This window comes from Ricinus communis, chromosome 3, assembly GCF_019578655.1.
Source record: "Ricinus communis isolate WT05 ecotype wild-type chromosome 3, ASM1957865v1, whole genome shotgun sequence".
In the NCBI taxonomy this organism is placed as follows: domain Eukaryota; kingdom Viridiplantae; phylum Streptophyta; class Magnoliopsida; order Malpighiales; family Euphorbiaceae; genus Ricinus; species Ricinus communis.
In genome coordinates, this window is record NC_063258.1 from 25405443 (window position 1) to 25422543 (window position 17101).

Genomic DNA, 17101 nt, shown 5'->3' on the forward strand with positions numbered 1-17101 from the left:
CAGATACATTTGGAACTGATCAAATTCCAGCATCGATAATGCCAGTTTCACCTGGGCAGTGCCTAGCACCATTTCTTGGCATTAGCGGATGCCAAAGTGCCATCAAGGAAATTGAACACTCGAGTACTACTGTTAGCAGTCCAGAAATGGCTAAACTTATCAGTCCTTGTTGCCAGGTCGTCAACAAAATCAACATGGATTGTTGGCCTTATCTTTTACCAAGTAAACCTGAAATCGGCAAGCAACTCAAGAACATTTGTGCTGAAGCAGAGTTATCTCCATCTCCAGCAGTTGCAGCAACAAACCCGTCAAATTAATGCAGACGAAGCACTTCATTCTTTCCTGCTATGTACTAAAGTAAAGGAATATATCATTATGATGAATGCTTCTTATTATCCATAAAATAAAGAAGATGTTTATTTGCATCTTCAAAGAATATATATATGTACTAAAGAAAAATCTCCATCCCCTTCCAAGGAGAGATCTTTAGACGAACCTTGCTTTTCACGTAAAATTATAAACTTTCTTGATATATAATGCATTTTCATTGATCGATTTCCACTTGTAGTTAATTAATAAGTAATAATATCGGACAACATAAATATAATATATTAGATAATATATCAGATATATCATAATTATGGATTTCTATCCATTATATTTATATCATCCATGGCAACATTGTAAGGTTAAACTTTTTTGTTGGTGATAAGATAAGGTGATTAGCCAGGTCAAACTGCTAACTTTTAATTCAAACTTTCGATAGATTAGCTCGCCATTACACCTCAAGATGCGTTATCTGAATCGTCAAATAGTAACGTAACACCCTTCAATGATGCCACCAAGTTATAGGGTAGTCAGCTGTCCATAATCGACATGCAGTTATGAAGGAACTAGTGAGCTAACCCTTTTCTAAATAAAAGGAATATCTTTATCTCTCTCATGAGTCCTCATTTTTAGAAATCAAGTATAAATATATTTGTTTCACATTTAGAACATAAGTTTCACTATTCTATATACTGTTATTCTATCAAATTAACATTTTATCTAACTTGATCGTCAGAGAGTCAATTGAATATAGAATCTATTGGCTCGCTGACCTTGTCTTCTTTTCCTCTTGATAGGGTATCTTTTAGCAAACCATCACTCACTCTAAACGAGTCCATCAGTTGGCATTTGGATGCATTATGATTTCAACTGGTCATATTTGAAACTTTTTCTTTTATATTATTAATAAGAATTTAAATTTTAGTTTAATTTTAAAAGTTATTATCAAGAACTATAATAATTATATCTTTAATTTTTTGCCAACAGAGTTCTTTTTATTATAAAGTATTGAGTAAAAGTTCAGGAGTGTCTAGGCATGAAATATACTATTTTCGCATAGCACCTACATCTCCTACACCTACTTATTAAAAGGGTAAAGTTAAACAAGAAATTATTTTGTGGTTTGACGTTTTTTCATATGAGGAACGTAGATATTTTTCGCATTAAAGGAGTATCACATGTTTTATTTTTTTAGCAATTTTTAGGTACACATTATGTTTTTATTATTTTTTATATAATTTTGCATGTATTTAATATGAACTATTACTAAATTATGATTTTATAAGTAATATGACATTTAACAATACATTAAAAAAATGTTTAAACATATTAAAATTTTCAAATTTTTATGATCACAAATATATGTTTTGACAAATTTTTATGATCACAAAATATCTAATTGGATGCTAAATTAATTAAAAATATTTATTTTATCAAATATTTGTATTGCTATTAATATTTACAACCTAGAAAATGAGAAAAATATTAAATGCATTTGAAAAATGCTAAGAAAACAAAATATACGTTACTCATTTGATAAAAAAAAAAACTTTCATTCCATAAAAACGTCAAACCACATAATAATTATTTTTAAAATTTTACCCTTATTAAAATGAAAGAAGAGAGTATATATACTTGAGCTAATTTAATCTTTAAATATTAAATATTTTACTTATTAAACTATAAAATTGATAATTTAACGTCTTCTGGATCATCTAAATTAGATTTTCCACTCATTTAATTATAGACAAGAAAATAAAGGTTCATACTTTCTGTATAACTATTTTCATATTTTGTTGTGTATATATGTGTGCATGTCCGCTGCTTGCATGAAGAGAATATATATATATATATACTTACTATAACCAAAATGTAAAATTAAAATAATTAAAGAAATAATAAAATTACAATTTGATCCTGTAATAATTAATATATTTATTAACTTAAACAATAATAAATTATTAAATTTATTAATTTATTAAATCTATAGAGATAAAAACTATAAAATTATTGGATGTAAGACAAAATTAATTCTTTAAGATTTACCAATTAATAAAATATAAAAAGATAAACCGTATAATACATAATCAAATAATAATATATTTGTTTATTGGATCACCTAAACTATTTGAATCCTTATTAGAACATTAATATGACCGTTTTATGAATGTTTAGTATCTTTTTTTGGGCCTCTTGAATTTTGTTAGAAATTTTGCTAGAACTGACAAAAGTAGAATGTAATTGTTGGAAGTATTACAACATTATTAAACTTTAATAATATGAAATTTCTAACACTATTAAGTATAAATGGGATTTGGACATTTAATTATATATTGAAATAAATATTTTTCTCTTAAAATGCAGTTTATCCATTTTAAATCTACCAAAAGATATTTTTTCCTTGAAATGCAATAATATCCAAACTGAATTTAGTCACAAAATTAAATCACATTACCTCCTATGACACCATATCAAAAATAGATAGAAAGCAATTAATGAAATGACTTATGTCAATTTTACGTCAAGAAAATAAGAGGGGTTACCACTTAGAACAATTGCGCCCGTAGAAGAAAAGCCAATAGCACCAATATCAATTGCACCGGTAAAAGAAGAGTTACTCATGGATAATTGTCTAGCATTCTAAGATTTTGAATCTGATTATGGTGAATATTTAATAAATTTTTTTTATTGTTCCTTTATTTAGCAATTTAGATTAATATTTAATGAAACATAACAGATTGTAATGTAATCAATCATGTCATATAATAAATATTATAATACAATATAATATGATAAACATTATATTACCATATTTTATTTTATATATATATATATATATATATATATATATATATATATATATATATATATATATATAATGTAATCACAGATTTTAATAGTTGGTATAAAAATAAAATATTAAAATAAAAAATTTAAAAATAATACTAAAATTTATTAATTTTTAAAATATCACCGATTATCGAGATCCAGTCATCAAATACCAAAATTTAATGATAGATGATAATTAAAAATATTTAAATTATATTAATAAAAGTAAAATAAATAAAAATATATTATAAGTATTTGCATATATTTTTTTAAAATATTAAGAATTACATCAAGCTAAAAATAAGATTACATGATATATTTATTATTACATTACATAAAAAAAATTTCTAATACCAAACAAAGCAATATATATGTTAAAAAGAACCGGTCTCTCTCTCTCTCTCTCTCTCTCTCTCTCTCTCTCTCTCTCTTATTTCTCTCTTTAAAAAGTAACCTTTGTTTGTGTTATTGTATCCTATTTTAAGGTTTCAATTGGAAACCCTCTAGCAGCTTCGGAACCAGTGGGGAACTCCATTTTCCTTTCCTTTTGCTATAATAAATTGCATTTTGTTACTCTTTTTGTTTATTATAGTTATTTTGGTGTTATGTTATTGTTTGTTTTGGCTGCATTTGGTTTATTTTATTTTTGTAATAGATATATTGGGGTTAAATGTCCCGCTAATACTAAACTTTGGTCATTTATATCCAGTTAGTACCAAACCTTCAATTTGTTTCTTTTCGGTACCACTCTTATTATTTTTGTTTCTTCTGCCAGTACCAATAAAGAATTCGATAGTTATTTGCTGATGTGGCTGCCGGATTTATAAAGGACCACACATCATTTGCCACATCTGTTGCTGAATCATTTATTTTATCCAAGTCAGCAATTAACAGATTACCTTTACTTTGAGCTAAACAATTGAGACAAATTGTAGACAAATTGTTTTCCTCCTCTAAGCTAACCCAACAGTAACCGCTAATACCTTATAAATCAACATAAACCGTTCTATTTCCATCTCCATTGTCAACACTCTCTGAACCTCTCGTCTCTGACCTTCGGCTTCGTAGTTTCTTTATAGAACTATACCTACATATTGCGAGATTGTGGAGCAATGACACTTGATTGGTGAGTAAGGGAGAAAGCCGAAGACCCACCAGTATACAGTAAGTACAAGCGCGCCTATAGTTATTCTGTGGTTATTGAAAGAACTGAAGTTCTATCCATTTTAAATTTGCATCTTTGAATGCGTAATGCATGCTGCATTTCTTTGGAGGTTAACAATACAGGGGGCTAGGGTTTTCCCTAAATCCTTTTTATTGGTTGAATGTTGATGATGTTTATTAATACTGCTTGTGTGTGGTCCTTTAATGTTTGTTTAATTAATTTATTTTGCAGTGCCTAATTCCGAGTACTTCAGTTTGTATTAGCATGATTATGGAGTTGATGGTAGAGGTCACCCTAAGCTATGGGATATAAGAGCTGTTGATTTTTGTAGTTTAGATAAGATGTCTAGGATAGAAATAGATTCAATGGCTAGAGAGCTAGGAATGAAATCTGAAATAAAGATTATTATGTGGAAGGATCCTACAAAGAGTATGAGTGATGGGTTGAGAAGCCTTGAAACTGATAGTGATGCTTTAGAAATGGCAATGTCTGTAGAGGATTCTAAATTGATGCGTAAATTTAGTAAGGATTAGTTTGAAAGAATAGAAGAAGCTGGGGAAGAAGTTGGGGAAGAAGCTAGGGATGAGGCTGTGAAAAATATGGATGATGACAGCTGTAAGGATAGTGAGAATAGTGATGCAGATTCAAAGGACAGTGAGTTTGTGGACTCTGATTATGACCTGAGGGATGAAGATGTTGATGATGATGCCATGTTTGATAAGTTTGTTGATAAGGAGCTTGAGAGGGATAGACCATCTGGTTCTAGAACTGCTAGGTAACCTGCTGAGGAGTTGTCTGAAGAAACAGATGCCACAGTATATGCTCCATCATATGAGTTGTTGTCATGCTCCTCATCTGAAGATTGTGATGCAGATTCAAGGAAGCATATGTAGCATGTGTTTAATGAGGAGACTGACATAGCGAATCCCAACTTCAAGATTGGAATGCTATTCAGTTCCTTCAAACAATTCAAGGATGCTGTTAAGAGCTCATCAATCAAAAGTAGAAACCAAGTAATATTTAGTCCAAATACAAGGCAGAAATGCAAAAAAAGATGCCAGTTCTTCATTTGGGCTTACATGATGAACTCAGACAAACAAACAGTGCAGATCAAGTCAGCTTCTTTCACTCACAACTGTCCAAGAGAGGCATAAAATAGGCATGTTAATGCCAAATGGATAGCTCAACATTATGTTGAAAGGTTCAGAGCTGATCCGAGTTGGGTAATTCAAGGGATCATACAAGCTGTGAAAGAAGACTGTGGTGTTGATGTGTCCAGACTTAAAGCACGAAGAGCAAGAAATGCTGCTTTGAGATTTATCAATGGTGATGAGATAAAACAACTTTCTAGACTTCATGATTACAAGCTAGAACTGTTGAGAAGTAATCCAGGAAGCATTATAGTTTTTTATTTGAATGAAGGTATTTTTAACAGTATGTATGTGTGCTTTGCTGCATTGAGGGAAGGATTTAAGTTTTATAGGCCTTTCATATTTTTGGATGGATGTTGGCTGAAAGGAGTATTTGGAGGACAACTTCTCACAGTTGTTGCTTTAGATGCAAATGATTGCATCTATCCAGTGGCATGGTGTGTTGTGTAGAAAGAAAACAAGCAAAACTGGAAATGATTTTTGGAACTGCTGGCTGAAGATTTGAAGATAACAAACAATTATCATTGGGTGTTTATGACTGACAGGCAAAAGGTAAATACTCTTCACAATTCCCTTTTCTATTCCTTCATATATTTTCATGACTAATTGGCATAATGGTATTAATTGTGTGTTGTTATTTTGGAATAGGATCTTATTTCTGCCATTGAAGAACTATTCCCTAATTCTGAACATAGGTTTTGTGTTAGACATGTGCATAATAATTTTAAAAAGAAATTTAATAGTCTAGGGTTAAAAGAAGCTGTATGGGGTGCTGCTAGGGCAAGTTATATTCAGATATTTCAAAGGATAATGAAGAAGTTTGCATCAGCATCACATCAAGGATATAACTGCATGAATAGCATCCCCCCTCATCACTGATCTAGATCTCATTTTAGGACTGATGCTAAGTGTGACATGTTGTTAAACAACTTATGTGAATGTTTTAACAATTTTATCTTAGATGCTAGAACCAATAGTATGATAGCTATGAATGATGCTATAAGAATAAAATTAATGAAGAGGATACATAAGAACAGGGATGCTATGAAAAGAGTGGCATCTGCTTACTGCCCTAAGATCTTGAAAAAACTAGAAAAGTCCAAAGAATTTTGCTGGATGTTTACAACATAGTGGTATGGAGGTGAGAGGTTTCAAGTGATTGGCCCAGGGGGATAGTTTGTAGTTGACAAATAAGAAATGACATGCACATGTAGGAGGTGGGATCTAACTGGAATACCTTATTGTCATGCTGTATGTGCAATTTGGTATAAAAATGAAAACCTTGAATTTTATATACATGACTACTACAAGGTTGAAACATACCTAAAAAGCTATAGCCATTTGCTTAATCTAACTACTAGTAAAGAATTTTGGCCCAAGGCAACTGTCCCACTAGTCTTACCCCTCAACCAATCAAACCTAAAAAAGGCAGACCTGCTAGAAAGAGAAGGTTAGAGGAAGATGAGATGGAGGATCTGATAAAAAATGGCAAGGTCACCAAGAAGGGCTCTGTGATGACATGCACAGTTTGTGGTGCTAAGGGCCACAATAAGAGGTTTCATGGTGCTGGTGCTTCTACAATGTAATAACAGAGGAAGGAAAAACTGCCTGTAAGTATGCCATTCCTCTCATTTACTTCTGCCTGCAATGATGGGTTAAAGGCCCGCTGGTACCAAATCTTAGCACTTATATCCAATTGGTACCAAACCTTCAATTTCTTTCTTATACTAGGTGATGAGGAAGACAAAAAAATAGCAAAATAAAAAGGAATCAAATGGTGAAAATAGAGCATAAAATGTGTTTGAAACACATGAAGATGAACAAACAGCTTCAAATGTGTTTGATATTGACCAACCTGATCATGAAGATGACCATATAGCTCCTACAGGCACAACTCCTTTAGGGACAGCTTCAACATTTGATAATTTGTCACCACTAATACCATTACCACAGGTAAGTAATCTATCACCTCTAATATTTATTGAGTAATGTCAACTAGTTGTATGCTAACTTGAGACTTTATGATACGAATTCGAACCGGATACGTTCAAACACCAAGATGAGGCTAGTGGGTCCAAACTAGTTGACTTATATGCATCCTTGGTTGCATCACTTTATTATACAGTTATTCAATGTAACACCATCAACAAAAGAAGCACAAAAACCTGCAGTTGGGCTTGGCATACCAGCTCATTTAGTTGATTGTGGTGATTATGCTTCATAGTGGAAAGCACATTTACACTCTACTACATCACCTTCAAAAAATACCACTAAGAAGACTAAAAGCATTAATGATTTGTTGAGTGAGTTGCCACCAGATCTAGGCATTGGAAGACTTTCACAAATACAGAAAGAAGGAACCGAAGCTAAGGGAAAAAAAACTTTCAAACTCCCAAATTGTTGAGCAAAGATGTTGGGGTTGAAGGAGTTAGCACAATAACAAAGCTTCAAGACAAAGGAAAATAGAAAATTGATGGAAGTGTTTCAACAAATAAGAGAGCTTGGGTGCCTCCAGGAAATGCAAAGAACAAAGGAATTAGAATTGGAAAGAATTAAAATTGTTTTCTGTTTTTGAAACCCTAAATAATAATGTTTATTTTGGTTGTTATGTTGTTAATATATGTGTGGACCTAACATGTGGTCCTTTGACAGAATTTCCACATCCATATTTTTTGTAATGGTTTTTGACAGCCATGGGTGTAGGGTTCATGTGGACAAAATTTTCACATCCATTCACTTTTTGTTTAAATATTTCATTATTTAAAGTAATCAACAGCCTCACTTATTTATTAAATTGTCACTCAATTTGTCTGTTGCAAGACTTGCTCTATATGACAATCTGTTGTGCATATTTATCATAACAGTAACAATCAAATGAAGCAGCAGTAAGTAAAAACTACTATGTTTATCATTTCATTCATTCATCATCAACTACTGTAAAAACCAAATACTCATTTATCATTTCATTTATTTATCATTAAAATACATAAATATCAGTAGTTGTAAATACTACTGTATCCAAAGTACATCTTTAAGTTAAGCTAACAAAAGTATATCTTCTAAATAACAATCCTAGCCACACCATAACAACCAAGCTTAGACAGGTCCCTTCTGTCCTTCATGCTCCTTCTTTCTTCTTTGATTTTTTGCAGCTTTGAATTTAGCAAACTAATCCATTCTTGTACTCATTCAGCAGCTTAGATGTAAGGTCAGATTCACCATTATCCATTCTTAAGTTAATAAAATGACAGATGAGGAACCTGTACAAGAAAAACCTTCATTACAACTAAAAACATATCAATGTAAACTAAGAGAGCATCCCCAAAACTTACTATAAGAGAGCATCCCCAAAATTTGTGCTCGGGTTTCCTTTCTATTCAAGAGATGAAGCTTCACTTTTAGTTGTTTTTGGCAAAGCTTCACTTGCCATTCCACATACACATATAGATAAGTGGCTCAACTCCAACACTAAGCACACTTTCAGTTGTTTCTTGCTCCATTTATTCGACAAGATAAAGAATAAGGAAGCTATAAAATCAATTATTAGAGAAAGTAAATCGATCTAAATACTAAAAACTAGGTTTCAAAATTGGAAATTTTCCTGATTTAGTATTATTTATTTGGGGTTGAGATTTTGTTAATTGCTGACTTGGATAAAGTAAATGACTTAGCAATAGATGTGGCAAGTGGTGTATGGTCCTTTATCAATCCGGCAGCCACATCAGCAAATAACTGCCAGATTCCTCATTGGTACTAGAGGAAGAAAGAGACATAATAGGAGTGGTACCAAAAAGAAACAAATTGAAGGTTTGGTACCAATTGGATATAAGTGCTAAGATTTAGTACCAGCGAGACATTTAACCCGGATATGGTGAGTTCGGCTCTCCTATATTCTTCAATCCTATAAAGAGCTATCTTTTGATGGTTATAGAAATAGGAAGAGACTGTTGGTGCTGGTGTTTGGATACGAAGCTATTTTCCTTTTTTGTCGAGCCTTCTCATCAATGGTAAAGGAACTATTTTCATCCGTCTATAGCTAGGTCAACTAAGGGTTTTTGATCTCTGTCAACTACGCCCTATTCTTGGATTTGTATTTTTGTGGTGGTCACAGCTTAAGTCTAATCGGTACTATCCATATATATATGGCGGGTTGGTCCAACTGCAAATCCTTTTGTCTTCAACGTACTTATTGCTTCTCAGCCACAAGCAGCGATGAAAGAAGAGGCCGCAAGAGAAAGATGGTTTTAGAAGGGAGATACATTAAGAGTATTTTTATAATTTTTCGTCTTTTGTAGACTTGTGGATTGCATGATGGACATGCCTTGGCTTTGTTGTTTGTATTTTGGGCTTGATGCCCAGTTTTAAAACCTCTTTTAAGGATTAGATTTTATTTGGACCTTAGATCCACCTTTGATTCTTTTAACTAAATTTCTTCATTATATGATTTTTATCTGTATTGAGTTAGATTTTAACTCCTTTTAATATCAATATTTTTTTTATTGACAAAAATATAAAAAATAAACACAGTATTTGATTCTATTTTTAGGTTTAATATTTAGAAAAAATAAAACTTTTTTAAGATATTACTTTTATAAATATACTTTCTTTATAGTTTATAATTTACATGAGTTTCAAACTCGTTACTTATTTAATAATTATTAAAATAAAAAATCATTGTAAACTTTGTAACACATTATTTAATTAAACTCCTAAAAAAAGTAGTAAGCTTTAAAAAAAATATCATATGAATAAAATATACAAAACCAAAAGACATATATTAATGTCATGTATTAATATCTTAAAAAATATCTGTTATAAGTTAATTAACAAAGTTATAAATTAAATAAACCAACTCATAAGATTGAAGTTTGATATTTACTTTTTGCTTTAAACCTCAACAATCTTTTTTTCTTTTTTTTTTGAGTTAAATTGTGAGTAATTCCAAGCAGCTAATTTGAATATTTTAAATTTAATTTTTATAGAGAATACTAATATATGAAAATCAAACCCAAAAAATAATCTAAAAAATCATAAAGAATCCCTCCCTTGGACTGTAGTTATAATCTCATCAAAAGACACGTGTAAACAGAAAGCCCCAACAATTCTACTCAGCGGCCAGTCGAGAGAGCACACGATCAAAATCTCTCCAAGTCGATTTTCTTGTAATAATGGGTGCCTCCTTTTCGTTTCTCGCAAAATCCCAAAAACGATCCAATAAGTTGCGAGCCTAATTACATGTGTTTATTATTGGGTCCTTGTTTCCATTTCTCTGTCTTATCTACAAATTCTCTTTCTTTTTTCCTTGGCCTCATCTTTTCTGTTCTTTCTTGCTTTAACCGTACGGTTACCGAATTCCCAATTCGAATTTGGGTCTTTGGATTTAGATAAAAAATTTGTCACTAAATATCAATTTTTAATTATTAGGTAATTCTTATTTTATCCTTTTGATTTCCAATTTTGGTGGGTTTTGATTAGTTTTTGTACGATTTTGGAGCTGAAGTACATAATTTAGGTTAGCATCTATCTATCCTTTCTGTTTGCTATTTGCAATTTGGGTGTAATTGTGCACTTATTAATTTGGACGAACCTATTGTTGATACTGATTCCCTGGAATTGTAATTTCCAATTTGAATAATCAAAATTACTTATGTATCAGCATGAAGAGTATTAGAGATTGGGTGTTCACTCAATTAGTATCAAAGTCGTTGGCATCATCTAGACCGTTAACTGGTAGTGGCAGTTTTTTTTCTCAGGAGCGTTCGGATGAAGATTCTAATGAACCAGGTAACATATACTCTTTGTATCAGCAGAAGCTGTAGAGTTCCAGTGGATATTTATTTGTTAAGTTTATGGCACTTTAGCTGTTGATAAGTGAATATTCTACATTGCTTAATGTTTTATGTCATTATGGGGTAAGGAAAACTCTTATCTACTTGCGTTTTGAGTTGCTAGTGATTAGTAAGTTTTCTTGCTGCATACTGAGATATACCACATGCTCATCTATGCTCTAAAAGAAGATGAAAAGAATCCTCATTTTTGCTTGTGCAACAATCTTTATAGGAACTTAGTTAAAGAACTAGTTTTTCTCTGGAAGAATTTAATTTTTCTTTATGGAAGAGAACGATATACATAGGTCCAAGGGATGGGAGTTATTTTGCTAAAAGGATAACTACCAATAATATTATGCATCCATGTCAACAACTATGTATTCACTTGCATAGTTGGGACACTTGGTGGTACAAGTTCTGTTGGTGATATAAGGACTACCATGATGTCTTTTGGTCCTTCATGTGTAAATATCTTACAACATGTGAATCTTCCTTGTAAGTTATTTTTTGATGTCATGGAAGCATATGATAATTGTCTTGGTATAGGGGTCTCCTAATCAAGTTAGAACCATGTTCAGTGAAATGTAGTCAATATGAACTGTGTAATCCATGAGGAAACTATGAAGAATTTTTTGGATCATCAGTCTGAGTTGTATAAGTACTCTAGCAGGTTAGTGCTAAATACTGACATACATAATCTAAATACCATTTCAAAACAGTTGAGTTGCACTTTTAACACTTGCCAATGTCTACATGATTAATAATTATGATATCATAGGATATCTACTGGATGCTAGTAAAAAAATTCACCAAAGCTGGGATTTGATTTTAGTAGGGTGTGAATTGTCTATATTTTCTGTGACTGAAAATAGTTTATGTTTATTCATTTGTGCAAGAGCTTACGTTCCTGTTATGTTCAGCTCACATGAATGTTATTGAGGCAGCATCAGTGTCTCCTGATACATCATTCTCTTCCAATAATACTCTGGAGAATGGGCACCATCCCTGTCTGCAGCAAGATTCTGAAGAGTCAAACAGATTTAGTCACGGTGGTGATCATAAAAGAATGGATCCATTAGCAAAGATCGAGGCTCTTCAAATTAAGTTTTTCCGGCTTCTTCAACGGTTAGGGCACTCACATGACAATCTTCTGGCGGCAAAGGTTTTATATAGGTTACACCTAGCAGCTTCAATACGAGCAGGGGAAACAGATTCCAAAAGAGTCAGAAAAGTAGCTGCAGAACAGGAGGCAATTGACATTCCTAAATTAAATTACTCTATGAGAATACTTGTCCTAGGGAAAACAGGTGTTGGGAAGAGTGCGACCATAAATTCTGTATTTGATCAAACTAAGACCATGACTAATGCATTTGAACCAGCCACCAGTCGCATCCAAGAGATTGTGGGGACTGTCAAAGGAATCAAAGTGACTTTTATTGACACCCCTGGTTTTTTACCTTCATCTACAAGTACTGTGAGAAGAAATAGGAAGATGATGCTCTCTGTGAAGAAATTCATTAGCAAATACCCACCTGACATTGTTTTATTTTTTGAACGGCTTGACCTTGTTAATTTGGGTTACAGTGATTTCCCTCTTCTGACGCTTATGACTGAAGTCTTTGGTAGTGCAATATGGTTCAACACCGTCCTTGTCATGACTCATGCTGCCCCAACACTTCCTGAAGGCCCAAATGGATATCCAGTCAACTATGAATCTTATGTGACCAGATGCACAGATGTCTTGCAACACTATATACACCAGGCAGTATCTGATGCAAAACTGGAAAACCCGGTACTTTTAGTGGAGAATCATCCTCAATGTAAAAAGAATTTCATGGGGGAAAGTATACTTCCAAATGGACAAGCTTGGAAATCTCAAGTCTTATTGTTATGCATATGTAACAAGATCCTTGGTGATGCTAGTACTCTTTTGGAATTTCAAGACAGCATTAAATTGGGGTCATCCAATAGTCAGCGAATGCCTTCACTGCCGCATCTCCTTTCATCTGTTCTCCAGCATCGCTCTGTATCAAGCCCAAATGAATCAGAGCATGAAGTTGATGGGATTTTACTTTCAGATGCAGATGAAGAAGATGAATATGATCAATTGCCTCCAATAAGAATCCTGACAAAATCTCAATTTGAAAGATTGACGAAATCGCAGAAAAGAGACTACCTTGATGAGCTGGATTACCGTGAGACCCTTTATTTAAAGAAACAGTTAAAAGAGGATGCTCGCAGGAGGAGGGAGAAGCAGCTTTCTGACGCGGAGAATTTTGGAGAAGATAATACTTATGATGACCAGCAGGCATCTCCAGAGGCTGTCCTCTTACCTGATATGGCTGTTCCTCCAAGTTTTGACTCGGATTGCCCTGTACACAGATACCGTTGCCTTGCTACAAGTGATCAATGGCTTGTGAGACCTGTTCTTGATCCCCAAGGATGGGATCATGATGTGGGCTTTGATGGTATAAACTTGGAGACAGCTATAGAAGTAAAAAGGAATATCCATGCATCAATTGTAGGACAGATGACCAAGGACAAGCAGCATTTCAGTATTCAGTCTGAATGTGCTGCAGCTTACAAAGATCCTAAGGGGCCTACTTATTCTGTGGGTTTTGATGTTCAATCTTCTGGTAAAGATCTTATCTATACAGTTCATAGCGACACAAAGCTGAGGATTCTGAGGCACAACATTGCGGACTGTGCAGTTTCATTGACATCTTTTGGGAACAAGTATTATGTTGGTGCCAAGCTTGAAGATGCCATCTTGATTGGGAAGAGATTGAAGTTTGTAATGAATGCTGGCCAAATGAGGGGTCCTGGACAAGTAGCATATGGTGGGACTCTTGAAGCAACATTAAAAGGGCGAGACTACCCTGTGAGAAATGATAGTACCAGTCTGTCAATGACAGCTCTCTCCTTTAAGAAGGAGATGGTGTTGGGTGGAGGCTTTCAGTCACAGTTTCGACCAATACTAGGCATGACAATGGCAGTTAATGCCAATTTGAACAGCCAGAAAATGGGAAAAGTTTCTATAAAGCTTAGTAGCTCTGAGCACACTGAAATTGCTCTAATAGCTATATTCTCAATATTTAGAGGCCTTTTGCATAGGAAAGAGGCCGAAAATGGAAGCAAGGAAGCATTGGAGATGTGACAATTTTGTTTTGCCCTCTCTAGGTGCTTCTTCGTCAGCAGAGAAAATAGTTGCTAGAAAGCAATTTATAAGCAGAACTAGGGTGAAGGTGAAAACAAAGAGTTGGATTTTTTAAGGTTCTTCCAACTCTTTTTCTACCTTTTCAATTTTCTCAACGCATATTTGGAGGGCAGATGCAAATATTATTATAATTATTTTTATTTTTTGTATGCATACTTGGAGAAGGCTAGATAGTTGAGAGAATATGTATTTTCTTTTTAAAGTAGTGATCTGATAATGTCGAGTTGACTCGCCGGTCTGGCTGCAGAGCCTGCAACAAGTAAATTACTGTTATAATTGTATAGGAAAACATGGAAAATCAATTTCTTATATGATTCCTGGAGGATAAATCTCTTTTTGATGGTCCACGCATCAAAGTAAATTTGAAATGTTATCTTTGCTTTGAAGAGGGTGATCGTGGTATCCGCTGCTCGCTTAACGTCTCCAACTTCTCTTTTGTTTATTCTTAAACTACGATCCTTTCTGTTGGGCATTGCTGTAACAAAAGTATATTCTTTGCTGGGTTAAGAGGGATATCTGGACACAAAATTGAATGGCAGAAACTCGAATCTCTGCAAGTCATGCACGACTTGAATTTATGATTAAAAAAATAAGGGGCTTCAGGGGTTTGAGGAAAGGCTCCACAGCAAGTGCTCCATATATGGAATTATCGCCTCAGGGGCTCTCAATGTCAATGAGCTGCTATTCTTTGAATTTCAAGCATTCAGGGATTACCCATGTGTTAGTATGCTGTATTCAACAAGTAGATGGAAACTTCAATTATAAATGCTCCATTTGGTTTTCAATCACACAAACTGGTGAAAAGGGTGAATTTGTAATATCATTTTTGTTCTTCCAATTACTCTCGTTATGTCCGTCACTTTTTAGTAATTCATTGGGATTAAAACACCATTTAATAGGATTAATTATAAAAAAAAATAGTAAATTTAAATTAATTTATCCTTTAAAAGTCCGATGATTATAATAGGATACTGTCCTCAGTTGTAATTATAAGCAAATCCAAGGAAATAGAATGTAAATTATCCATTACCATTTCATTATTAAAAACCAAAAAAAAAAAAAACCGGGAGAGAGAGAGAGAGAGAGAATTTGCTGACAAAATGACAAACCCATAATTGGGATAATCTTACACACAATGATTGAGTAATTGACTGCCTAACCTCTCTCGGAAAGCTCTCCAGAAAGTCCACAACTTTTTTCCTTAAAACTTGTGACATGTGTCGATCTGAGTTGGTTTTTCACCCAATCCCAAGTCGGTGAGAAGCTCCACATCAACTCCAGTTCACTGCTGCAACTGTGTGTGTGTGTTGCTTTTGATATAAGCCAATGGGTTGTTTTGATATAAGCTAATTAGTATTTATTGAGAAATCGGCCCACAATCAAGTGATGTGTCATCTGACAGTGTCAGTGATGATCAAAGATAATGACCTCAATCTCATCTTCTTGACAAAATATGTTGGCACAAGCACCAACTTATGTTTTCCACAGTTGGTTTGCCCATCCATCCACTAAAGCCTAACGATCAATATTAGAGGCCCAACTACTATGAGAGTTTGCCAAGATAAATCATAGTGTAATTTAATAGATAAATCATTGTACAATTAAAAATGACTATTTAGAGTTTAATTTATATATAAAATGTGATATATTTTATACTATATAAATAAAAAATAAAGACTTAACTAAATCAAATAGGAATGATGATAACAATAAACTATTTGTTAACGAATAACTAATTATTTTATAAAGATATTTAGCTATTTTTTCAAATTTTAGATAACTATTTAATTAATTATATGCAATTTATATCATAGATTATAAATTATTTTTCTGCTCTCACAAACCGAAAGTAATTTGATATAAGATATAAAATAACATGGAGTATAAATAACTATATGTCTATATCATTTTTGATGTGTGGCATCATCACAAGTATTTATCCTATTCTAAAATTATGTAAGACTTTTTCTTTATTAATTCTTGAACTTTTTTATAAATGTTATTTTTGCCAAAATACAAAAAAGTAATTCTAGCATACATAGAAAAGCACCAAATAAGGAGTTGATTAAATAATAATTATTCAAATTTCTTTTTAACTATCGGCTGCTAATAAAAAGAATTTACCAAACACTCAAATAGAGCTTATCGATAAAAATCAACTATCAGCTTTTCCTATCAAGTGAACAAAACACCATCTTAATATAAGTTTATCCATTTTACACTTAAAAGAATAGATTTTTTTATATTAAGAAAGTGCCGAATTTTTAAATTTTTAATACCTTATAGATATATATTATGTTTTTATTATTATTTAATAATTTTATATGAATTAATTTGAATTCCTATTAAAAGTTATTCTATAATTAATATGACATCTAATAATACATCATGTATATTAAAATTTATTTAGAAATATTATATTTAAATTTTATTAAACATTAATAATATATTTTTGTGATTTAATGTGATCACAAGTATTTAGTTGAATATTAAATTATTTTAAAAATATTTTATGTTATTAAAAATTTAATTTTACTACTATTTACAGTATAAAAAAGAAAAAAATATAATGTGTACTTAAAGT

General features: G+C 32.5%; 1 protein-coding gene across 4 annotated transcripts; it reads left to right on the plus strand.

The window, feature by feature from the left end:
* Positions 1-10564: 10564 nt before the first annotated feature.
* Positions 10565-14903, plus strand: LOC8263859 (translocase of chloroplast 90, chloroplastic). Of its 4 annotated transcripts, none has more exons than XM_025159403.2 (3): positions 10565-10984; positions 11129-11256; positions 12197-14903. In XM_025159403.2, exons 2-3 carry the CDS (start codon positions 11130-11132, stop codon positions 14455-14457), a joined length of 2388 nt encoding a protein of 795 aa, XP_025015171.1. In that variant the 5' UTR covers positions 10565-10984; position 11129; the 3' UTR covers positions 14458-14903. The 4 variants fall into 4 exon arrangements, with proteins under 4 accessions (XP_025015171.1, XP_025015172.1, XP_025015170.1 ...); XM_025159404.2 differs by having other exon boundaries at positions 10565-10896; XM_025159402.2 differs by having other exon boundaries at positions 10565-11256.
* The last annotated feature ends 2198 nt before the right edge of the window (positions 14904-17101 follow it).

Coding starts and splice junctions, on each gene's coding strand:
- LOC8263859 (XM_025159402.2), top strand. CDS start 11,130: ATGAAGAGTATTAGAGATTGGGTGTTCACTCAATTAGTATCAAAGTCG. Junction 11,257..12,196: donor TGAAGATTCTAATGAACCAG/GTAACATATACT, acceptor CATTTGTGCAAG/AGCTTACGTTCCTGTTATGT.